Source organism: Pimephales promelas, chromosome 5, assembly GCF_988280905.1.
Source record: "Pimephales promelas chromosome 5, fPimPro1.hap1.1, whole genome shotgun sequence".
In the NCBI taxonomy this organism is placed as follows: Eukaryota; Metazoa; Chordata; class Actinopteri; order Cypriniformes; family Leuciscidae; genus Pimephales; species Pimephales promelas.
Window position 1 is genome coordinate 20,476,005 of NC_142773.1, and position 24,062 is coordinate 20,500,066.

General features: G+C 37.3%; 2 protein-coding genes across 3 annotated transcripts; both read right to left on the minus strand.

The window, feature by feature from the left end:
* Positions 1-1,258: 1,258 nt before the first annotated feature.
* Positions 1,259-3,529, minus strand: LOC120495481 (dual specificity protein phosphatase 14). The gene is made up of 2 exons (XM_039695098.2): positions 2,843-3,529; positions 1,259-2,115 (listed from the first exon to the last, which is right to left on the minus strand). The coding sequence occupies exon 2, from the start codon at positions 2,105-2,107 to the stop codon at positions 1,598-1,600; it is 510 nt and encodes a 169-aa protein (XP_039551032.1). The 5' UTR covers positions 2,108-2,115; positions 2,843-3,529; the 3' UTR covers positions 1,259-1,597.
* Positions 3,530-3,639: 110 nt separating this feature from the next.
* Positions 3,640-22,762, minus strand: kif5ba (kinesin family member 5B, a). Of its 2 annotated transcripts, none has more exons than XM_039695097.2 (26): positions 22,448-22,762; positions 17,232-17,319; positions 17,070-17,143; positions 16,158-16,262; positions 15,993-16,041; positions 15,780-15,835; positions 15,577-15,664; positions 15,260-15,384; positions 15,076-15,180; positions 13,562-13,707; positions 13,239-13,387; positions 12,755-12,963; positions 11,194-11,262; positions 10,896-11,102; positions 10,656-10,799; positions 8,694-8,879; positions 8,429-8,546; positions 8,268-8,323; positions 8,075-8,184; positions 7,782-7,883; positions 7,487-7,547; positions 7,307-7,378; positions 6,709-6,813; positions 6,303-6,519; positions 6,051-6,186; positions 3,640-5,199 (listed from the first exon to the last, which is right to left on the minus strand). In XM_039695097.2, exons 1-26 carry the CDS (start codon positions 22,571-22,573, stop codon positions 5,196-5,198), a joined length of 2,907 nt encoding a protein of 968 aa, XP_039551031.2. In that variant the 5' UTR covers positions 22,574-22,762; the 3' UTR covers positions 3,640-5,195. The 2 variants fall into 2 exon arrangements, with proteins under 2 accessions (XP_039551031.2, XP_039551030.2); XM_039695096.2 differs by having other exon boundaries at positions 8,694-8,882.
* Between the last annotated feature and the right edge of the window lie 1,300 nt (positions 22,763-24,062).

Genomic DNA, 24,062 nt, shown 5'->3' on the forward strand with positions numbered 1-24,062 from the left:
GTTGTTCAAAAAGATTAATTTTGATCAGAATGATTTTTGGAACACTGGATTGGATCACTGTGATCCAGAGACAAACACTTCCAAATTACCAAATCCAGATTAACAGTTCTCTAAAAGGAACATATTATCTTATCACAATGTAGGCAAACATCATTTAAAGTTTGAACAGCATTTGATCCAGATTACAGATCCTTTATATTTAAGTTTGTGTCACTACTGTTCCATTCTTCTGCAACTCTCACCATTTCACACTTACAAATATCCATAATGTTTTAAACTTTTTCAAAGAGACTTTGACAAGACTATAATGTGACAAGACAAGAAATAAAAAAATTATCATAGACATTATTCTGCAAAGTAATCACATAGAAATCATGCAGCAGTTATATAAGCAACAAACTATTTTACAATTTATTTTTCGAATTAAATTATTTATTTATTATTTGATGTTAATTTAAATTTGATCAATTGTCATCTGATTGATGTGATAATCTGATCAAATGATTGCTGTAGATTAATTGTACGGACTGAACAGTAGTCACCTTTATTTTTACAGAGCTTTATACAATACACAGATTGTTTCAAAGCAGCTTCAGCTTTTTTTCTCTAAATATTGATATTTTAGTTTGAATAATTTTATTATCTAATTATATTAACTCTAAATCCTACATATCATTTTTGATAAACAGGCCTCTTAACGATCACAATAATCAAATCTTTGCTGAAAAGCCTGTTGCATACTATACTACATGCCTTACGTCCTCTAGGTGATAGTTCATACTTTTTTAAGTCAAAGGCAATTTTGTGTAATTCTAAACATGTACACGTTCAGGTTGTGGTACAGGTCTTTTTAAAGTGTTTACGGGTTGAACTTTTAAATTATTTACATAAACTTAAACATTAGAATATCTTTTTGTTAAATAATATCAAGCAGAAAACTGGACTAAAGCAATTAGTTACTTGATGATGCCTACATCATTTTATTTTCATGTTAAAATGTAAATATCAAATGTTAAAACAGGCTTATAGTAGTATTACATTGCATTATATTTATATATAATTAAAACAGAGCTTTGATGATAAAACTAAGGATTTAAACGTCATCTTATTTTACCATGTTATTATGAGATATAAAGTGACAACTGGTATGTATGTTATACTTAAAAAAAAAATTACAAATGCAAGCTCCATATTCTTACTATGATACTATAGGCCATAAAAGCCTGATGCATCTATGATACAAAACATAAAACACATATGGAAAAAATGTTTCAGATTTTATTTTATATTTTGTCTAAAGGTTCAATAAACTCTTTCATTTAAAAAAAAAATACAGGGTCACAATTAACTCCTCTGAAGCCATTTGTATTATAGTCAGTCTTTAGTAACTGCGCTGATATTCTAATCTGCACAGATTATGACCACTTCATTTTTTTAGTGTTTACCATTGTGCAGTAACTGATTGATTACCATATTCATAAATGGTACTTCAAGGAATACCATGTTCAAACATCTTTTGATTCATATAAACATGATCAAGACTTTTAAAACACAGACACACTATATAAATAAATCCAGTTCAAAACGTCCTACTGAATTATAGGTGAAGGCAGTATGACGAGTCCTGTGTGAGCTGGATAGCCTCAGGTAGGACGCCCTGCGAGGTGGCCACCATCCTGATACTGTTGCAGTGGGTCAGTTTCCTCTCATACTGAAGCAGTTTCCTCCAGAACCCTGCGTTTGGGCGGATGAAGGGCCGCGCAGCCACAACCCGTTGATGAGCCTGAAGCAGTGTGACTCCCTCAAACCTCATGAGATACGCCATGATGAGAGACGGAGACCTGCTTCTACCGGCCGAGCAGAACACCAGTGAGCTTCCAGTGTGGTTCTGCTGGATCCGCTCAGCCACGCTGTCAAAGTGCTGGTCCAGAGGGGCGTGAGGACGGTCCTCCACCGGCACGCAAATGCATTTTACCCCCTCAAACTCGGGGCAGGGATATTCAGTGCAGGCGTTCACCAGCAAAGTGACGCCTCTGTGGTCCAGCGCTGACTGATTCAGGGCCTGCACTCCACTCAGATACAGCGTGGGAGTGATCTGAGAGATCATCACTGGGACTGTAAGGGATAAATAATGCATAAAAAGAGATATCAAAAATATGATATATTAAATATTATATTTGCATGTCTCGTGAAATATTATATACTGTATATAAATATTATAGAAATAATCTGAAATACATATATGAATATTTCTCAAACTTGACATATGACTAACTTTTTCAACAACAAGATTTTAGGTTAAATTAATTAGAAATGTGTAAATATTAAAATTCTAATTATGATAAACCAATAATTATTTTTTATGATAAATAGCTGATAGATTTTACAATATTAAGTTGAATTAAATTTAAAAAAAAGAAAACACTAAAACTAAAGTCATTAGTTTTAAATGATAATGAAAATTAAAAGAGAAATTAAAGAGTTTGTAAAAAAAAAAGTTAACATGTCTGTGTGTCAGTCAGTCAAAGTTAACATGCACATTCAAGACATTAAAATCAAAATATGTTGAACACAATCATTTTGTTTACATTAACATATAAACGGGGGTGTTATCAAATATACAGCTTTCTTTATTTTAGGAAGGTGGTCTCTTACAAGGATCATCATATTTGGAGCTCCTTAGTATTAAAAAATACAAGTCACCTTGAAGTATACTAAAGCATGCCAGACACTGCTGTCAGTAGCCTACGATAAAATCACATAAACCAACAGACTGCTACAGTGAGCAGCAAATAGCCTGCATTTATTGATGTGCGTAAGTGACAACAGAAAATTAGTTTACCTCAGAGCTTCGAGGACTGTGATAGCACTTCCACTACGTCTTTCTTTCGGCTTTGGTATATGTTTGTCTAGTTAAGGGAGTACAAGCAGCATACTCTGCAGAAGCGTTATAAATACCGTAGAACAGAACCACAGGCACGAAATAATATCAATCAAACCATAAACAAGTTTTACGACGCCTGGTATTGCTACCACTACCATATAAATATTATATTTCCGACAGAATTAAACAGATAAAATGCACGATCGCCATTATTTGCCACTAATGCTGTCACGGTAATTGAGAGCGCAGGACACTGAGGACAGGCGCCCCCCAGTGGACATATGCTAGTAAAGCAGGTGTTCAACTTAAAGGGATAGTTCATGCAAAAACTAAAACTCAGGAAACACCATTTGCTCACCCAGTCTCTCCAGACCTAAGTGATTTTGTGTCAAGAATATATACTGTCATGCTCCAAAAAGGAAATACAGCAGCGATCTTTTTTGTATCGTCGATTTCCCCTACTATTTTTAACTTTTTGGGTTGCCCAAACTAGGTTTACATAGTAAACTGACAATCAAAAAGAAATTGTCAATTTCATGTACACTACCAGAAAAAGTGACAAACCGTGACCATCTATCTATGCAACGCACAAGTTGATTTACGTTTTTACTGAGCACTCAAATGTGAAAAAAAAAAAGATTTAATGCTTAGTGTGAAGTGAAAGGATAAAATCGGTTGGTAAACGGAAAATCTGACTTGAGATTTTCATTGTCATTTACACGTGTGATCATAGGCAACAAAAAAGGAGAAAGGAATTCCCATGTTTCAGAATGTTGATTTAATCACACATACGTCATGCAGTCCATCCAGAAAAAAAGTGTCATCAGTAAATGTCATCCCCTCTTTCCCTTCAACCCGAATCTTCCAATAACACCTTGTACTGTTGGAATGAATTCAGTGCGTTTGTCCATCGGTGGAACTCTGTCAATCAGTCATGGAGATACTATTACACAGTAATAAAAAAAATAGCTATTTATTTGAAGTTTTCATTAAATGTGTGGCATTCCCCATGAACATCAATTAATTATCCTTCATGCACTGAAAAGGGAAGAATTTAGGGCTATTAACACAACTGCGCTCTTAATGGTCCTGGTGACGTCACTTAAAGGTATAAAACACCCAGAAAGCAAAAATGACACTGAAGGTTGTCATATCCTGTAATTTGCGATTCCTAAGCTTTCTTACAACAATATCAGGAGTGTAAAGTCTTAATAAAATCATTTAAGGCTAGCTTCAATAATAATGATCCACATTCAGTGAACCTCCTCATAAAGAGAGTTAAAAAAATAAGCAACCCCTTTCCGCAATGTCCTCTTGGAGTTTGAAACAAGCCAGCCCATACCATCATTCTGCTAAACTGATTGGTTGATCAGTAACAGTGGAAGAGCAAGCAAGCAATGATGTCACGTGAGGACTTCTACAGATGTAAACTGACCAACACATACATATCCAAAACATTTAAATAGTTATGTATCAAGGATACAGGCAGAAAAGTCTGATTAATAGAATAATCTTAAATATAGACAATAACTTTTCGATTAAGAATTTTGATATGCAAGACGTGATATGTGCGAAGAGCAGGACAGGACAACCTTCAATTGTTTTTGTTAAAAAAAAAAAAAAACATTTGTGACTGCATGTTTAAATTGAGACACTTACAGCATTAGCCTGCTGTGTAAGGCCTGGTTACTCAAGTCTATGATCCTCTCCACCTTCCCCTTTACAACCATTAGTTACTACAGAAAGTAAAAACCATAGGGTTTCAGATCTGCACCTGTTCAGACAGAGTACTTTCACACAGGAATTTCTGAGTTTGTAGTGATATAGGCGATCTGCGGACGAGCACGCTTGCATATTCTCTATTCAGGTATTTTTCTATTCAAGCTTGCTGCAGTCTAGACGCCGACCCGTATGAAGTGAAGCCATGAGCGAGGTCTTTTGCTTGATTATCAGGCAGTAGTTTTAACAGAGGTGTGCAGAGAGCAGCTGAGGACTGCAGATGAATGGAGAGATTACAGCTGATAGCACAGGCTTCTGGGTCGTGGTCAATTGTTCACTTTGCTAACGTTTATTTCTTGATTTCCTTGTTATGTCATGTTCGGTGCACGTGCGAGTGCAATATTCATAAAATAATTTGCTTTGGAGGGAAAAAAACAAAACAAATTGGGAGTGGAACTGTACAGCCATGAATATTTCGATTGGGACGTCCTCCCATGTGCACCAGCAGGAGGGATTATGTTAATGGAATGACATTTCCATGAAGACTTCTTGCATTCTCGCAGCTTCGGTAGTGAGGGAGAAAAACTCATCTTCAGCTAAAAGACAAGATAAGGAAGGCAGTTAGAAAGCAGGATCCAATACAGCTGCACTAAACAAACCTGTGCCCACGAGGCTGTTCACACGATACTTTCATTCATTGTTTAATGTTAAGGCAAGTTTATTTATAACAGCATTTTTTTATACACAATGGCCATTCAAAGTGCTTTACAGAAAGGAATTAAAATAATCACAAAATAAAAGCAAGGAAAATTTAAACTGTTGTAAAAGAAATTAAAAGAGATATGATACAGTTATAAAATAACTGCATAATTAAACACTATGTCACTTATGTTCAAAATTAACAAAACGTGTTTTTGTTTTACCCTGTTTACCTATGGTAACCTCAGGGGAATCACCCGTAAAAAAATAAAAAGAAAAACAAAGGAGAGTCTGCTGGCAAAAAAGAGAATGCAACAGAGATCATAATAAAACGAGAACTGATATTGTTTTTTTAAATTTTATAACCATTTTCTGGAGTATTCTCTAGGTGGAATATTTGGCTGCTAACTAGTCCATAAACCTGCTGGTCGATAACATCCTGACTGCATTCAGTTTACAAAATTACAGTGAAGTCTGGCTATAATGATACAAAAAACAAAAAGGATATATTCGATAAATTGATTGATTATTTTATAAACAATTTTATAATTATCATTAAATTCTAAATATAATATTAATAATAATAATCTATTGTTACATTTATTAATTGTGATTATTGTTAGACATAATTGTTATGTGAATTCAAAACGTCCATTTACACTACACGCGAGTCAGAAAAGCACCAAATAAAATGTTCTAGCATTATGGTCTTCCTACAAACAAAAGCCCCAGATTCTCTCTTACGTACCTCTTCTCTTGTTTAGCGCCACCTCCTCTGATGGGCATAGGTTGGCTGTTCTGGTAGAGGACGCCACCGCCTCCACGCAGCACATTGGGGTGTGTAGGAGAAGCTACAGGTTGCTGTCCAGGCCTGATGGGTTTAGCTACAACCAGAGAATAGAGGCAAATCGTGAAAGAAAAGATCAGTCACTCTTTTGTATAAACCCAAATTACAGACACCAGACGTTAATATTATTATCAAGGTGAATTGTGCAGTCACCTATCTGTGCAGAGTGTCCTCTGCGGGCCATGTTTTTGGCTCTCACGGCCTCTTTGATGCGGTCCACCTCCAGCTGGTAGCGTTTGCGGTCGCGAGCTGCGTTCTCTTTGGCCTCTTTGAGCGCCGACTCCAGAGCCTTCACACGCTCCGCTGTTGCCCGCAGACGCTTCTCCAGTTTAGGAAGCTCACACCGCAGGTCAGCATTATCACGCACCAGCTAAAGAATAAAGACAGCCAACATTCTTGAATTTTTTTTCATTTAGTAAACTATGTATGTAGTTTTGAAAGCATATTTGACTATAAAAAGGGAAATCTTTAAAAAATATAAAAGTCTATACATTTTGAACTGCTCAACATTTGGAAACCTGTGTAAATCATTAAGAGGAACTTTCTGGTTTAGATTTACCTGTTTGTGGACCTTGGTGAGTTGTTCTAGATTGTTCTCCAGGAAAGAGATCTTCTGCTTCTGAGCAGCACTGCCGCCAGTTTCATCAGAGTCCATCTCTGCACTCTACACAAAAAAACAAATAAACAACCACCAATTTGACTGTTTAGTAAGAAACTCAATATTTGGATTTACATTGACCTAAATGGCAGAATTAAAGGGATACTCCACTTTTTTTGGAAATAGGCTCATTTTACAACTCCCCCAGAGTTAAACAGTTGAGTTTCACCATTTTCAAATGCATTCAGGCGATTTTCAAATATTTAGAAGAATATAATTAAGCAGACAGTTTCTGGTCTCATTGACTTCCATAGTAGGAAAAAAATATACTATGGAAGTCAATGAGACCAGAAACTGTCTGGTTAATGATATTCTTCTAAATATCAGAAAATCGTCTGAATGGATTCAAAAACGGTAAAACTCAACTGTTTAACTCTGGGGGAGTGGTAAAATGAGCCCATTTCCAAAAAAAGTGGAGCATCCCTTTAAGTTGACTTTCAAAAAGATAACAGACAGTACACGAAAACTAAAGGATGACAAAAGACAGATCAACTCGCACCTTTTTAACACGAGTTGCCAGATCCTGAACAAACAATTTCCTGAGGTTGTGCAAAGTCTGCAGCTCCTTGGCCTTAAATAGATAGAAAATATGTAAAATTTAAATGTACACGCTACATGATGTGAATACAAATGTCATCTGTTGTCTCTCTCTAGTGCTGAAATGAGGAATTGCACTCACCACAGTCTCCTCCAAGCCTTTTAGATCCTGTTTGGCCTGTTCCCTGCGGTCCTGCATCATACTGTAATGCACACACAAAACCATTAAAACAGCACATCACTAAAGACAGGCAATCCATGCACAACTCTAATTTAATATACATTACACAACGCAGGTGTATTAAAGCTTTGTACAATATTCCAGCACAAATCTTCAGATGCACAACAGTAACAAGGGAGATTTCGCTCAAAAACAAGGTTTTATCAGCTCACCCTCTACAATGAGGAAGATGAACAGAACGGACTGCTTTACATACGTGAGCTCATGTAGTTTGCGGCTCTTCTCCTGGTCATTGGATTTGAGTTTCTCATGTTCCACTTTCAAACGCTCCTGCTCCAGCATGATCTTCTGATTCAGACTAGAGAGAGGGAGATTTATTAGCTACTGCTGTATTATTATTATTAATGCTGTAAATCAACTATTAACTTTGATGTGAAGCTATAGATCATTAGTTATGACATCTTAAAGTCAGTCAGGATATTAACATGCACTTTTAAAGTAGAATTTCCCACTGATATCGTTTGATTTTGACTGAAATGTGTATCGTACTCTTGAAGATCAGTGATCAGTTTCTCTTTGGTTTCCAGCTCGTCTCTCAGGCTGCTGATCTGTTTCTGATGGGCTTCCCTGTGACTCTGAATTTGCTTCTCAACAGCATCCTAAACGCAAACACTCACATTAAATTAAAATAAACATTCAAACTGCACAAGCTCAATTGTATGCGTGTATACACATTTCTTACCTTCACCTCATTGGCACTCTGAATCTCACTCTCTTTCTCCATTGCATGAACTTTCTCTGTGGCCAGAAACACACAAAAAACATTAGCAGCACAGAAAATGAAAGCCCGTTTTGAAGAAGTACATGTAAATGCATAATCTTCATCTGAATGAGTCTGTGTACCCTGTGCATTGATTTTGACCAGCTCTTCATTAAGGGAGTCCACGTCCTCTTCCAACTGTCTCTTCTTCTGCTCTACGTTCTGCAGATACTCACTCAGAGATTTAATTTTTGCCTCATGCTGCAAAACAAACATCGATGTGTTAATATAAAGTACTTGTTACTTTATTCATAACATTGTTTAGTAGATTATAGAGCAAAGGTTTGCCATGTAATAAATGAGTGTGTTTTAGGAGGCAGTATTCAACAGAGGAGTGTGAAACCATACCTGGGATATGCGTAACTGGCATGCTGCAAGCTCCTTCTCAGATTCATCCACCTTCTTGTTGCTCTCAGACTGTGTGTTTTCCAACTGCTTGCAACGTTTGACCATCGATTTGACTTCTGACTTCATCTTACTGATATAGAGTCTGGCTACAGTGAACTCTTCGTCTATAAGACCACTGCCTTCATGCTGCTGTAAAGACAGAGAGATTACTCAATATTGTTATGTTTTGACTTTAAAGTCAAGTTTAGTCCAAAAATCAACTAATTATAGTTATTAAAGCTACTAAATAATAAGATATTAAAAATCTTTGTGAAAATCTATAAAGATGGCATAATATTTGAATAGACACTTTATAAATACAGATACTTGGTTATAACAACAGAATAAAAACTGTGGTGCTATTAAAGTGCCCCATGCTCCTTTTTCAGATATTACCTTTCAGGTAGTGTGTAATATAGCTGTTTGTGAATGTAAAAGTCTGCAAAGTTTCAGAGATCAAAGTGCACAATAAAGTTAATGGCCCTCATTTATCAATCTTGCGTAGAAACGGGTGTATATGTCGGCGTAAGATTATGCTTACACTCCTCTCACCGCCTGATTTATGAAGCTGTGCGTACCTTTGAAATCCAGGTGTACGCAATGCCTACCCTTGATAAATCCCGCGGCCGAAAACGATCGTCATTAGAGTAACACACCCTTATATATTCAAGTCTCCGCTCCCCCCACGCCCTCATTTTATGCCATGGACACATGGAAGACGGCAAAGAAGAGAAACTTCTCCGACGTGGAGCCGAAATGACCTATCACAATGCATTATTTTACAGCACGTCTTTTGAAATTAGCATTCAATTTCTAATCACGTCACATGTATAATAGTGATGATGATGATGATGATGTGATGTGAAGTATTCATTCACATTAATAATTGCATGACAATTTGTATAGGATTCTTCTTATTATTATGATTTGTATTAATGATGCTTATTGTTATTTAGAAGAAGGATGTCGTTATTATTATTTGTATTATTATAGTCATTTAAAAGAAGAAGAACGTATTTTTTATTATTTTGTCAGTCTGAATTATTTTTTGGTCATTTTTAAGCCTTTCATTAGGCTACCGAACCCAGTCCGTGCGCACCTGCCGGGGATAATCCTGAAACGTCAGGGTAAAGCGGGCTCGTAACTGAAATATGCTTACAAATCAAATGCTTTGGTAAAGTCACACAAATTAAACATTGAAGTCCACGTTACACAAAAATAAACACTGAAGTTTATAATTACTATGTTGTTTTTTTGTTTGTTTGTTTTACAGTGGGTCATAATATATCATATCTTTTAGTTTGTCAGTGCGTTTTGTGGTGTTAGGAATTTTTCTGCGCATTTCCTCACTAACACAAAACGTGCGTACACCACCTCCTGAGCTGGTGTAGGATTCGAGCGTGCCGTACGCCAACGTCCATATTGATAAATCTCAAACTCACCGTGGTTTTGAGTGTATGCTGGAAATTTGGTGTACGCACTTTTGATAAATGAGGGCCATTGTCTCCGCAATGTGCATAATGCCAGCCTGTGGTCTTTATTGGATGCACATGAACAACATCAAATTTAACCTTCCCTCAAACTGCTGTTGTAGCTGAGGCCTGGAAAATTTTGGTTATTGTTTTTGACATCTCAAGAAGACACTGCTTTCTGTGCTGTGAAAGTAAAAAGCACCTTGCATGCACTGCCACAACAGACTGGGCCATCTGACCAATCAGAGCAGAGTAATCTCGCAGAAAGGAGGGGTTAAGATAGACTAAATCCCTTATTGAACTGTATTGAACAGAGACTGAAAAAAGAGCTGATGAAATTTTATATAATTTATTATTTTTATATACTTTATATAATTTCTGTTTAAGCATCAAAAACACAGCAACGTTACACTTCACCTTAAAACAAAGAAGAAAAAAAACTGTCATTCACCTTGATGTCATTGTTGCCCACAGCAATGCCAATCTCTGTCAGATCTTTGAGCAGTGATGACATCATCTCAGTTACCCTCTTCTTCTGGTGATTTGCCATTTCCTTCAGTTTCTGCAGTTCTGAGTCTATAGATGCCAGGGTGCTCTGAGACATTTTAAAGTCAAGTTTAGTGTCATTCTTCTCACAGCAGGCCGACCGTAAGCAAAAGACTGATTTATTATTAGCCCTTCTGGGACTTACAGATTTTTGACTAAGTTCTTCACTGAGCGCTTCAAACTCCTTGCTTTTGTCCTCCACCTCCTGACTCTTCTGATCATAGTTGACGGCAAGTTCCTCCAGGGCCTGCAGCACCTCCTTCACCTCCTCTTTAGACGCATCGTTCTCCATCTGCAGACGATTCAGCTCCGCCTGCAGGTTATCATGGTCTCGCCGTGATGAGGCCAGCAGCTGCAACACACAGACAAAAAACATATACGAGCATGAACAGTGTTTACCTACTAATATTCATTTAAATATGTGCACATGAGAGCTGACTAACCTCCTCTTGGTCCAACATCTGCTGCTTAAGCTTCTCCACCAACTGAGACTGCTGATTAATCTCTTCATCCTGGAGAGAGATGAGATAGTACACAGAAAAAAAACAAGCTCTCATTCAAGTTGAATATGTTTGTGATAATAAAAGTCCATGTATTACTATGTATAGCGCCTGTGGTCCTTTTAAGGAAATTTTGTAGATTCAGGGTGCTTTAACACCAGGTTTGATTGCCTGATCTGAGCCAGCGTTCAATTGCTGCTACCCCCATCCCCTGCTGGATTGTGTTCACAAAATATTTCGGTCCAAACCGTGGTTGCGTTTAGCATCGTTCAGACTATTAGACCAAATCCAATATTTGCTCATCTCTGACTAGAATCCGGTCATTTTTATAAAGTATTAGCAAAAAATAAATACAAGAAGGAAAAAAAAAGAAATACGTTTTAAGAAAGATTTATGTGTGGTTTGAAATCCCTTTAAATTGCATTTCTGGAAATCCGTTTCAATCTGACCACTGGGATCGGATTTTGTGTGGTTTATGTAACTTTCTCAAGCTATGTAAAAAATAAGCATGTCATGGAAATATTCAGAAATAAGGTTGTTTGTTGCAAGTGCTGGTGAAGCAGAAATTACAGTAGCCTAAACATGAAGACATGTTTTCAGACAGGCAGAAATGACAGCATGGAATAAAGCTGCACATACCAGCCTCCTACGTTTCTGCCATTACTTTGAAGACACAGTAGAATAAATATATAAATAAATAACACAAAACATCTCCAAATTGCTGCTGTTGTTGTGTTTGGCAACGTTATTGCCATAGAAACCAATGAAGATATTCCGGAAAACAAAAGAGAACCACGAACACACAAATCGGATATGAACAGTTGTGGACAGTCTATAATTTAGATCAGATTCCATTTGGATACATATATAATCGAATTTGGCCTGACATAGTCTTTGTGTCATCAATCCAGCAGCTGTTTACCTCTGTTTCTTGGCAAACGACAACGCAGGAGAAGGCAGGGAAATGCATGGCGTTGCTCACGTCACTTTTATATTTTGGTTTTTGAACCTCGGATTTTGTTTCAAAAGTGTCAGCACATAATGACACTTGCGTCTATCTGCCGCGAATGTACTGCAAAACGTTCTAGAGAACACAAGAATCCGTTTCTACTGAAGGCGAGCACAAATGAGAAACATATTCTCTCTGCTTGCCGTGCGCTTGTCAGGAAAGTGAGTGAGAACTGAAAACAAACAAAACCCTATTTGATCAAATCATACGCCATCAATAGCAGTTCACTTCTGCAATTTTGTACGATAGTGTTCATATTAGCAGTGAACCGCACTAGAGTTCACATGAACTGTACACCCTCTTTAATGCAGACTTGGGCTCAGATGTGTGGGCAACCCAAGTTTGGAAAACAGCATTCACATCATCCAAGCAAACTGAAATCTGATGTCAAATCGCATCCGGGTGTGCGCACAAAGTGCAAGTGTGAAAGCACCCAGAATCATTAGATAGATGACAGAAATCTGCTTCGTTTATATGTTACATGCATGTCTGTACCTTGTCGTCAAGTTGCTCGTAGAGTTTGGTGAGTTCAACCTCACATTTCTCCTTCTCAGAATCGGTGAGTCGGGCCCCGAGCATTCCTGGCACAGGCGGCATGCTTGGTGTGGATGCAAATTTGTCATTATTAATTGTGTTATCCAGCGCCAACACTTCAGCATTAGCCTTCTCCTTATCATACTGCTCCTCTGCAGGAACCGTTTCACCTGGAGGACACACAGAGAGGACCTTGAGGAACTGCAGAGGTGCACTTTCAAAAGTTTAAACCTAAATTTAATATCAGGACAGTTACTTTTTTTTTTTAAGTTAAGATGCACAGTGAATCATATAAATAATTTAAGATTCAAAAAAGCTAAATAGAAGCATATCACAATTGGTTTTAGACTGAATGTCACTACATAAACAAGTGTTAAAATTTTGAATGCAATAACAAAACTGTTTCACAAATATAAGCAAATAGAAAAACCAATGGCGATCTGACCGTTTCTCCAGCGGTTAAGTTCATTCTCCAGCCATGTGACGGTGTTTCGCAGGCTCTTGTTCCGTTCTTTCTCCCTCTCATATTTCTTCTTCCATTGCTCTGCTGTTAGCTCCACATTCAAACACACGGTGTTCTTAATGGTCTTGGCTCTGCAAACACACATAAACAATCACAACTGTACAGCTCTAGTGTTTTTCTCCTCACACCGTTGTTTGCATAAATACATAGAGCTGTAATTAATCTTGCATAAATGACACCTTTATTATGAATGGAAAGAAATGACTAAGGGATAAAGTTGGACAAATATAAATGCATCTCCTCACCTCTGTCCAAACATGAGAGTGGATTTGGTCTCAGCCTCATTGTATGAGGAAGGAGAACAGCAGATGACAATGGTGGTCCTGCAGTTCCCACCCAGAGAATCCTGCAAGATCCTTGTCATTTTACTATCTCTGTAAGGAACATACGCCTGAGAAAGAAACAAAGAGAGATTCCAGATAGAATTAGATCAACAGAGTTTAATACAACAGATTTAAATTAAGTTGTGTGATCAAGTTTCAGGACTACAAGTCTTTTACTCAAAGGAAGTTTGCAAAATTGCTATTTATTGCTATTTGCTATTTTGCTGTTTGCTATTTATTGGCGTAAAGAAAATGCTCAAAATTTAAATTACTACTTTTTATCAACTTACATTAATTAAAATGTTTCTGACACCTGAATTTATATCAGACTGTGTCTGTGATAATAATACGTTCTGTTTTTAATGTAATTTGTTAATTTATGGGTCAAATGCATAGCCTTTAACTTAGTATGCAAGTTTTGGTTATGCCGGGTTCAGACAACACAATATTAGCCCGATCTGCTTGACGTAGAGCGTCATAATGATTTGCAAATGATGGGCATCAGAGGGACTGTTGTAGTCCCTTTCCTCGAGGGACTACAACAAAAAAAGAGTGAGAAAAAAAAAGATAAATGCTGGCGAACAATAGTGGAGGTGCTTTAACAACACGGTGAGAAGTATTGGAATAAGTATTTAGCTAGCAAGACAGCCAGTACAAAACGCTGCTTCGGTAGCCATTGTTTGCGTACACTCTTGTTTCTAGAAGTCAGTCGCTTGTTCTGACTTCTCGATGACACACCATGCAAAGTCGTTAAAGATGGCCAGCAATGTGTGTATGACATGTTATAATTGTGACATCCACAACAAAAATAATTGCATAAACTGACAGTGACTATTGTAACAGACCAGAAATATAGTGCAGTCTGATCCCAGCTTCAATTTAACTTCTCCAATATAGCTCAGACAAAAATAAGGCCTTACAATACCAAGAATGAAGCACAGAAAAGAGTTTTGCTCGCTCAGCTGGTCCTGAGTATGACAGCTTTAAACTGTCAGTACAGCTGTGCTGCCCATCATGTGAGGAACACTATGTTTCCAGTCTGGTCTGGTCTATTTCACACCAAATCTTCAGTATCATACTTTATTTTACTTGTTCTTTAATTCTCTATCGGATTAAATAAATTAATAATAATTTTCTAAAGCGACTTACAGTAACAGGGACAATTCCAACAGGACAATGCGAGAACTATGCCACACACCAAATCAAATTAATTACATTATTTTGTAGTACTTTATATTTTATTTTGCATTGTCCTTTCATCGGCTTTACGCAAGTAGCATTATTGGTCATACTGATTAAGAACAGAAAACTGCTGAAATGAATCTCTGAACTCATACAAGCTATCCTCACTTGTCTAGGGGCCAAACACTAAAAACAAAGGGTGTACATAACTGATCTAAAGCCTGTGAGCATGTATGCGTGAGTATGTGACTCACCGAACCCTCGGCTAAGGCTGATATCACATTGCCCAGGGATGACAGAGACTTGTTGATGTTTTTGGCTTCATCCAGCACTGCGCCTTCAGCTCCTGTTTTACTGACCTGTGAGAGAATGCAAGAGTTCAACACACCCTGCTCATTTTTTACTGAACTACAATACTAAAGTTGAACACACACAGACCTTCTCGCTGCCTGCCAAGTCGACCAGGTAGAGTTTCCCACTTAGCTTCTGTTCTGTTTGAGTGTTCTCCTGCTTCACATTGATCTGGAAGATACTGTGACTCCTGGAGCTGTGCTCATTCATGTCTAAGACAAACACATGGACAAAATTACAACTATAATCACACCTTACATTGTCTGTTTGAAAACTGAAACTGTCAAGAGAAAAATACAGATGTTATAGTTTCTTTTACAGTTCAGTGACTGTTTATGAATGGATGATTGTATTTTATTCTCTATATTGAATACATTCTTAGTTTTGTGTCTGTGTATTCATACTTGTCACAGCTACATGTCTGTTAGATTTGCCCTCATCAATAGTGTCCATCACTTCTTCTGGACTGCAAACAAATCTCTCAGTGCAACCCTAAAACCAGGAAGACAATTATAACAAACAACTTGTATACTCTAAAGATCAGTGGCATTTACCACTTTGCGTTAAGATTTTAATGGGACACTGATGCCAGGTTTCAAAAACTCACCTTGACATAAGGAACCCTATTTTTGTCTTCATGTACAGATAAATTAGTCTTTGAAACTACAAGACAAAGAGAGAGTGAGAAAGAAAGAAAGATATTATGGCACAAAGGAAGCAGCATTATAATTTTAGCTTTGAATTTAAGATCATCTTAAAATCATTATGTTGAGATCAATTGGTTGGTAGATGTGAGGCTTAGAACCACTTCCACACTCACCATCCAATAGGTCCCGAATCTTATCCAGGTATATCTCAAAATATGACACCTGTCAAAGTTAAACCATACCATCAAGAGACCGGATCCAGCTTGAAATGATGCAACAAGGTTCCAATGAATGGAAAGAAAGCATAAATGAAAGATTGTGTCAAGGCAATAACTTACTTTAATGTGGAACTCGAGATTTTCATCCATAGAGTAAATGTAGTTAAAGATGTCTTGTACTATTCTGGGAATAATTCCCATTGCATCTGTGTCATGAAGATTTCCCTACAGAACAACCACAATACATCAGACTTAAAAGTGGAATAAAACAAGCTATTATTTACAACACTACCTGCCTAAAACAGCCTGTTTGCGCCACTATTTTTTTAAATATAATACCGTAATAAATACCGGTATTATGCACACACAGAATAGACCATTTTGCAAGATGTAAACAACGGTGGTCCAGAAGCACTTCCTGTTTCAGTTTTTTAACACTACATAAAAGCTGGGATAAAATGCAACCAACAGAACATATAAAACTGAATCAAAAAGTTAAACAACATCTTTAAGATGTTTTCTTTACATGTGAAATAAAGAAAACAGTTACAAACTGAAACAGGAAGTGTCTCTGGACCAGTGTTGTTTACATCTTGCAAAATGGTCTATACCGAAATCATTCTAAATTTCAGAATAAACAGAAAGTTTGACATGGTATAGTATATATTGTATACCTTAAGCCTAAAACAGGTTTACAGGTTTTCACTGATTTTCACTGTAAAGCAGCTCTGAAGCTATTTGTATTGTATAAAGTGTCATGATATAAATAAACTAAACCTGATTATGAATAAAATCACTTCACTGCTATCAAACAACCCTAAACATAAAGGTGCATTTGACCATGAACTTAAAATATCATCTACAGATAAGATTTGGGGGAAAAAAAAAAATCATATGCGTGTATGTGAAGGTGATTTTGCACATAATTCTTATTATTAAGTTAATTTAAATTCTTATTAAAGTTAATTGTTAAGTTAATTTAAATTCTTGACTTTTCACCACAGCTGAGATATTTCACCATTTCTCACTCACCTCCATTGTGTGCGTTTTGCCTGATGACGTCTGACCATAGGCGAAAATGGTTCCGTTATATCCACCAAGCACATCTGTGGGAACACATTCATAATTAAGCCTCATTGCATGTTCTGCCTTTTTGCTTTGATTCGAATGATTCATGAGACATGTTGCTTTTACCTTTGACGATTTGTTGAGCGCAGGCCGTGTACACTTGCTCCTGAGACGTGTTGGACTGGAAAACTCTGTCAAACGCATACGGTTTACCCTGTAGATAGGAGAAAAACAAATATAAAATGTAATGCATTTAGAACCATTAAGTACCATTAGATCTTTTTTTAGGTTTTCAAAAGTTTACCATCAAAAAACATGGAACAGACTAAATTGTTACACCATACAAATGCTAGACTTGATCAGCTGATAAGCAGCGAGGGAATGACCAAACATATGGCCAGTAAAAATATGGCTCTCTCATCAAATAAATACTGAATTGTAAAATTAATTAAAAACTCCAGCATTAATGTAATGTGGGCTGTGGCACTATACTACACCAGTGAGAAAACCATTCATTTAACTTGCTCCAAGTTCTGTGTCATAACATACCACTACTGTAGAGCATACTCGTTAATCTTTGTGTTTTGTGCTGCTACTCCGTGCACTTACATTGTCTTGATAGACAGTTTTGACAATTTTCAATGTAAACATGCATATATTGTGTCTGTGATGATGACATCAGCAGGCAGCAAACAACACATGCTAACCAACAAATTCATGATCACAGCCAACAGCATAAAGCAAAAACCTAGTGCACCTCCTGAAGAACTGGCATGATGGGATTATTTTTGGCCTTGTGATAAGGCAAGGTAATAAGTATGGCTGAACAAAGAATATATTTATTATTTTAAGGACTGGGGGGATATTGGTTAAAAAAATGCATTCAACAACACAAGAGGTGGTGAACGCCCTTTAACAAAACACAGATATACCATCCAATTGTGGTGATGGTAGCCTAATGGTTAAAGCACTGGACTGCCAACACAAAGACTGCAGATTCGGCTTCTGCTAAAGTGCAAAGTGACTAAGAAAGATTGCCAACTCTTTGGCTCCAAACTATAAGCTCTTCCATGGGGTTTGGCCTGAGGGGAAGTCAATTTATGCTTTAATAACTTAACACTGTTTCAGAGATTTATGGTATGCAAAAAACAAACTTGCAACAAAAGTACACACTTAAGATCCCCAGGGACAAAAAGAGCAGGTCAGGACCAGTCCAATACTGGAACAAACTACACAAACCACCACACCCTTCCAGCCATCATACTGTACAGACAGCCACTATGACACAACAATTTACATTCATTTTCTCACCTGATCTATAAAGTTTAATCGTTGACTACTGTGCTACCTTGTTTTTATGCAGTCAGGGCAATGTCAAATCGTAAGTGTCCCATATCTTATCCCATATCTTTGTTGAGACTAGAAGTAGTCTACATAATTGTGTAAAGAAGAATATCAGTAACCAGACAGTTTCTGGTCTCATTGACTTCCATAGTAGGAAAAAATATATACTATTCACTATTCAAAATAAAAAATATATATATAATATACTACAAAATTCAATGTTGTTATCAATCAACAAGGCAATGCATGACAAAAAGAAGCCAGTTGATTGCAATATCTGGGTGAATGACTGTCTTATGATGTCCAAAGTCTAGAGGGAATGACGGGAAATAAAAAGTTTAACAGCCTTTCACAAGCCGCTGGTTTACAGTGTGTAAAATGCATTTTCTTTAGCCGCAAGTATTAAGCCAGTTAAAATGTGCAGATTTTAAATATCGACAAATGAGCTAAGAACAGAGGAGGAAGACTAGTGACTGCCAGAAAAAGCATGTTCCTGAACTCCATGGTTTCCCAAAATAAGTGTTCAATCATGAGGGAACTGCAGGGGGGTTAGTGAGTTAATAAAAAGCTAATAATTAATTATACTGAATGTAATTTCTTTTGTACAGACTTCAGAAGGATCCCAGCGTCCCAGGTGGATGGGTTTTATTGTAATGTCATTGAAGGATTATATGTTTGTTTGGAGCATTTTGTTTTGTGAACGAGGTAGGGTAATAGAGAGTTTGCAAATAAACGTTTGTTGAAAGAAGCAGCCAACTGTACTGGATCTGACAGCAGCTGCATCACAAACCATAAGTAAATGATTTCATAATGCTATAAATTATTTTATATTGGAGAATGTCTTCAAAACATTCACTAGCCAGCATTAATAATGGGGGGTTGATCCTGTTTCCTGTGTAGTGATGTTAGACAATCATAACAGTGAATGTTAATTAACAAGCCTTAAAAGGAGCCACCCTTTAAAACAGATTATTTCAGACAGAGGGTTAAAAATATATATTTTTTTTTTGCATATTATATTTGTATTTGTTTTGTTTTTTGCAAAAACATTAACAATATATGTGAATCTCAAGGAATATTAATCATTTTATTCTTGCTTTTGAGACTATAATAATAATAAAAACAATAAACACAATTAAACATTATAAAAAATAAAACATTAATACATTCTATAATATTATAATTATTGTCTTTACTAAAAGTTACATAGTGTCGCAAATTTATTTTCAATTTTGTTTTGGGAACTGATAACGAAGTAGAAATGTGCAGATATGGGCCGGACACAGTGCTGATAGAAGAACTGAGGCCAATCTCCAGTGAGAAGAACATTTTCCAGACTTCTAATCGAGGCACTTTCTTCCCTAACTATTTTGTCATCTCACTTACACATGCACAGAGTCCCAGGGGCTGCACAGGGTGGAGCGCTCTCTATTTCCAAAGCATTATCTCACCTTCCTCTAGTGCTCACACACATTTTTCACAAAGGAGACTCCGATTCCAGGGAATTCTCTCACACTATCTTCTTCTTCATACACATAGAAGAGGAGTATTAAGAGAGTGAGGAGGACTGAACAAAAACAAACATATCCGTTTCAGAGCCGGTCTTTCTGGAAAGAACAAACACTGTAACCAGACGGGAATTCTTGATCCAGCACATGATCATAAAAGATTTATGAAATTGAACCAGATGTACGAGAAAAACTGCTCTATGAAATCATTATTATTTACATTAAAAGGGATGGTGGTCACTCATATGATTGAGACAGCTTGCCACATAGCATGTTTGCCAGGGGAGTTTCCACCGGGGAGCCATAGGATAGCCAGCCCGAACTCCGCCCACAACATTTTTTGGTCGGGAAGTTCGATCTGGACTCGATCCATTGAGGAGTAATTATGATCAGGCAAAAAATGATCGGGCCAATCAATTTGCCAGGGCGGGCTTTATACGATGATGGACAGATGATCTTCAGGGACGTCATCATCACGTTATCAAAGAGCGCTTAACTGGTTTCCCTCCCTCAAAAATGACTGCAGCTGGAGAATCTGTCGCGTCTGATTTTAAAATGAATCGACAGTGCATTAATTTTAATAGACGAACAAAAAACTGCAATCAAGGCATTTGTCGAAGGCGGCGCGCGTGACCGGTGCTTTAATTGACTCTCGTTCCCTCAGTTAAACAAGCGCACCAGTCACTCATCTACATCACTTACCGGTCAAATATGGCTTTGGCGGGACAAAAATACACATTAGGAAGGCTGGCAGAAAACAGCTCACCAGTTCCAGTCTTCGTGCGCTTGATGTTTAAACGCACTTGCGCTTTTAATACGCGTGCAAAAACAAACATCCCCGCCCCCACGCACGTCAAATACACAGGGAATGATCATCGGCCTGTTCACATCGGCCCTATTTTGACATCGGAACGATACCGATGTGTAAAAAATTGACCAAATCGGCCGATATTATATCGGCGGCCGATATATCGTGCACCACGTCAAAATCAAACTTGAAACGACAAGAAAACTTGATGACTGTTTTTTTTTTTTTTAGTGGGCAAAGAGTCTGTGTCACTATGTCTGTGACCAGTGTTTAACAAGCTTGATAACTAATGAAAATAATTTGACTATTAAAAAGAACAGCTGAACAATCAGTGCACAAATAAAAAGTATTGTTTAAATTGTTCCTGCCTTTTTTATTTTGGAATAAATGTAAAATGCTTAAAACAATGCTTACCTAGATACCTATGCTTGGTTTTAATAAATAGAACATTAAATACATTGGTAATGTAAAAATACAAAACATCATTTTTTAAAAGTAATATTTAACCAGCAAAATGTGACAACATTAAGTTACTGGGACGTAATTTCATTTATGTATTAATTTTTTTCACTTCAGTTCAGAACACCACTGACTGATGTTTGCTTTCAAATGTCATTTGTCATGCCATGATGGTTTAGTGAAACGCTTTAGAGTTTATCACATAATACATAGGGCTATAGCCTAGCCTGTCATGTTTGAACTGGGTTTAAAGATAATAAAAGCACAGTGACAATCAATACCCCAGTCTCCCGCCCAAATACAAGTAGATCCAAGTGCAGCACTATGACTCATGTTTTTCACTGCACACACGGATCGCACCAGGAACATCAACATCTCTACTGGTTCCTTTTAAAACAGACGTCACATTCAGGTCTTTGGTTAGAAACCCATAAAAGTTATATGCTAACTGAGCCTTTATCCTCATTTCACCCAATGAACAACCTTATGTCCAATTTCACCAGTAATTAAGACACATATGTAACTATATATGTGCAATGCATGTGTCTGCTGATGTTATAAAGCAGGGGTTTCCAAACTAGGGTCAGCAAAACTGAGAAATAAATGACTTAACAATATTTAATATATAAAGTATAATGCATTTATTAATATATAATGCCTTAATACATAAAGGCATTTTATGAAAGGAGATATTGGAAAGTGGATCCTATTTTGGGGGGTTTTGATATCAAAACATTTGAAAAGGTTTTTACATTGAAATTATCTCAGTGTTTACAAGCACCTAAAAAATATGGATAGTTTCCTGCTCATTAACATCTAACTTACACCTAACCATACAATTAGAGGTTTAAAATGGTCATCATAACCTACAATGTGCAACCATTCCGAATATATAAATAAAATACGTTTTTGCTTTTTCAAAAGAGTAAAACTGGCTGTGTTTCCGTGTTGAATCTGCAGGTGTGGCTAACAGGGTTAGCATGAACCGGATGAGGAAACGACACAGAAATGAACTAAATTAACACTTATGTATGAATTAAACCGTCGGTTTCAGGTGGGACCGGACCAGAGGCAGTGGCTACTGTCGGTGTCAATTATTCATATTAACAGGTTGTGACAAATTCCGGTGGTACTGGGCTGCGGTCATTAGCATTAGCCACTCGCGCGAGACCAACCATTAGATACTATATAAAAAAATAACCTTGTCCCAAAATAACACTCACCCCAATAACGACGCTGTCCTCTCCCTGAAATTTCGCTACGTATTTGTCCCCTCTTGTCACCTCCGAGCTGTTTAACGGCCTGAAACGGCACATGACTTTAATGGTGCACTCTGCCGGGTCCGCCATCTTCCCCCGGTTACCGAATCACGAGAGCACCGGCCAGAACACACGCACACAAACGGATACAGACACGGGCCGATGGGGTGGGGACACCACCTAGCTAGCTCTAAAATTCCGGCTTGGGTTGTTGATTCCTCCTGGCCCGTGTGACTAGGCGCCGCGTTGGAGGATCACCCGGCCCTCCGGTTCGGTGACGTCACCAAGAGCAAACAGAAAATAACAATGATATTCTCCTGAGAAGAGAGCCACAAAAAGTTTTGTGGATTTTTTTTTAGGTCATTACATTGTTTGGAGTATATAAGAAACAAATGGAAGAAATACATTTTTGAAGAATTGTTTTCTTATCCTGTGCTATGTTTTCTTTTTTCTTATCCTGTGCTATAAAAAAAATCCTTACTTGCCTGGTTTACAGTCTATGGTTTATACTACTCTGAGCAATGTTAAACTTTGCATTTGGAGCAATTGTGTTGTTATTGCCTCTCCACAATGACTTGTTTGATTTAGTCCTCAGATGTAAGTCGCTTAAAAAGGCGTCTGCTAAATGACTAAATGTAAATGTCCTCATGTGTTCAAGTTAATTTGATTTTTATAGCACATTTTACAACATCCACTGGCTAATGCTTTAGGCTATAGAACAGCAAAATTATGGGGAAATAATACCTGCATCACAACACAAATAAGCGCAACAAAGCTAAGAGCAACCTTAAAAGAGGAGTAGAAACAGTATCAGCCTCAAATATAAAATAGTAATACCGAGGTGGCAGTATCAGACTCAGACATGACATGGTAAAATAGGAGTGGTTAAACAGTATCAAACTAAAAAAAAAAAATAGTAAATCAGATGTGGCAAGGCAGTATCAGAGTCAAATATATAATGGAAATAACAGGCAGTGGCAAAACAGTATCAGACTCAAAGGAAAATAGTAAAACCAACCATGTGAAACAAGTGCATTTTTAGAAGACACTTAAAAGAGATTTTAAAATTCATTCTGATAATGAATGGGCAGCTAATGAAGGGACCTCGGAATTGGGGTGATATGGGCGCTTTTAATGCTGTTGAAAAGGAATCTTGTAGCAACATTCTTCACTTATTGAAGATGAGCAATTTGACTCTTTGAAATCCTGCAGTAACGTGAATTGGCTTTATGCACAGCTGCACTACTTCCTGAACTTAAGCCAGCTCCTTTGGTTCCTGTCTGCCATTATTGGCCAAGCTTGATTAATTCAGGTGTGTCTGATTTTTGTTGCCGTGACTACTGAGGTCAGGCACACCTGAATAATCAATTTGTCCAATAATGGCAGACAGGAAACAAAGGAGCTGGCTGAAGTTCAGGATGTAGTGCAGCTGTGCATAAAGCCAAACGTGAGGTGATAAAAGCATGAACTGCCATCTCTAGAGTTTGATGATTAAGTAAAAAATTGACTTTAGACAGTAAACAAAGTTGATAAAACTTGAACTTTTAAAATACAAGTACAATGTAAAGACATGAAGGCC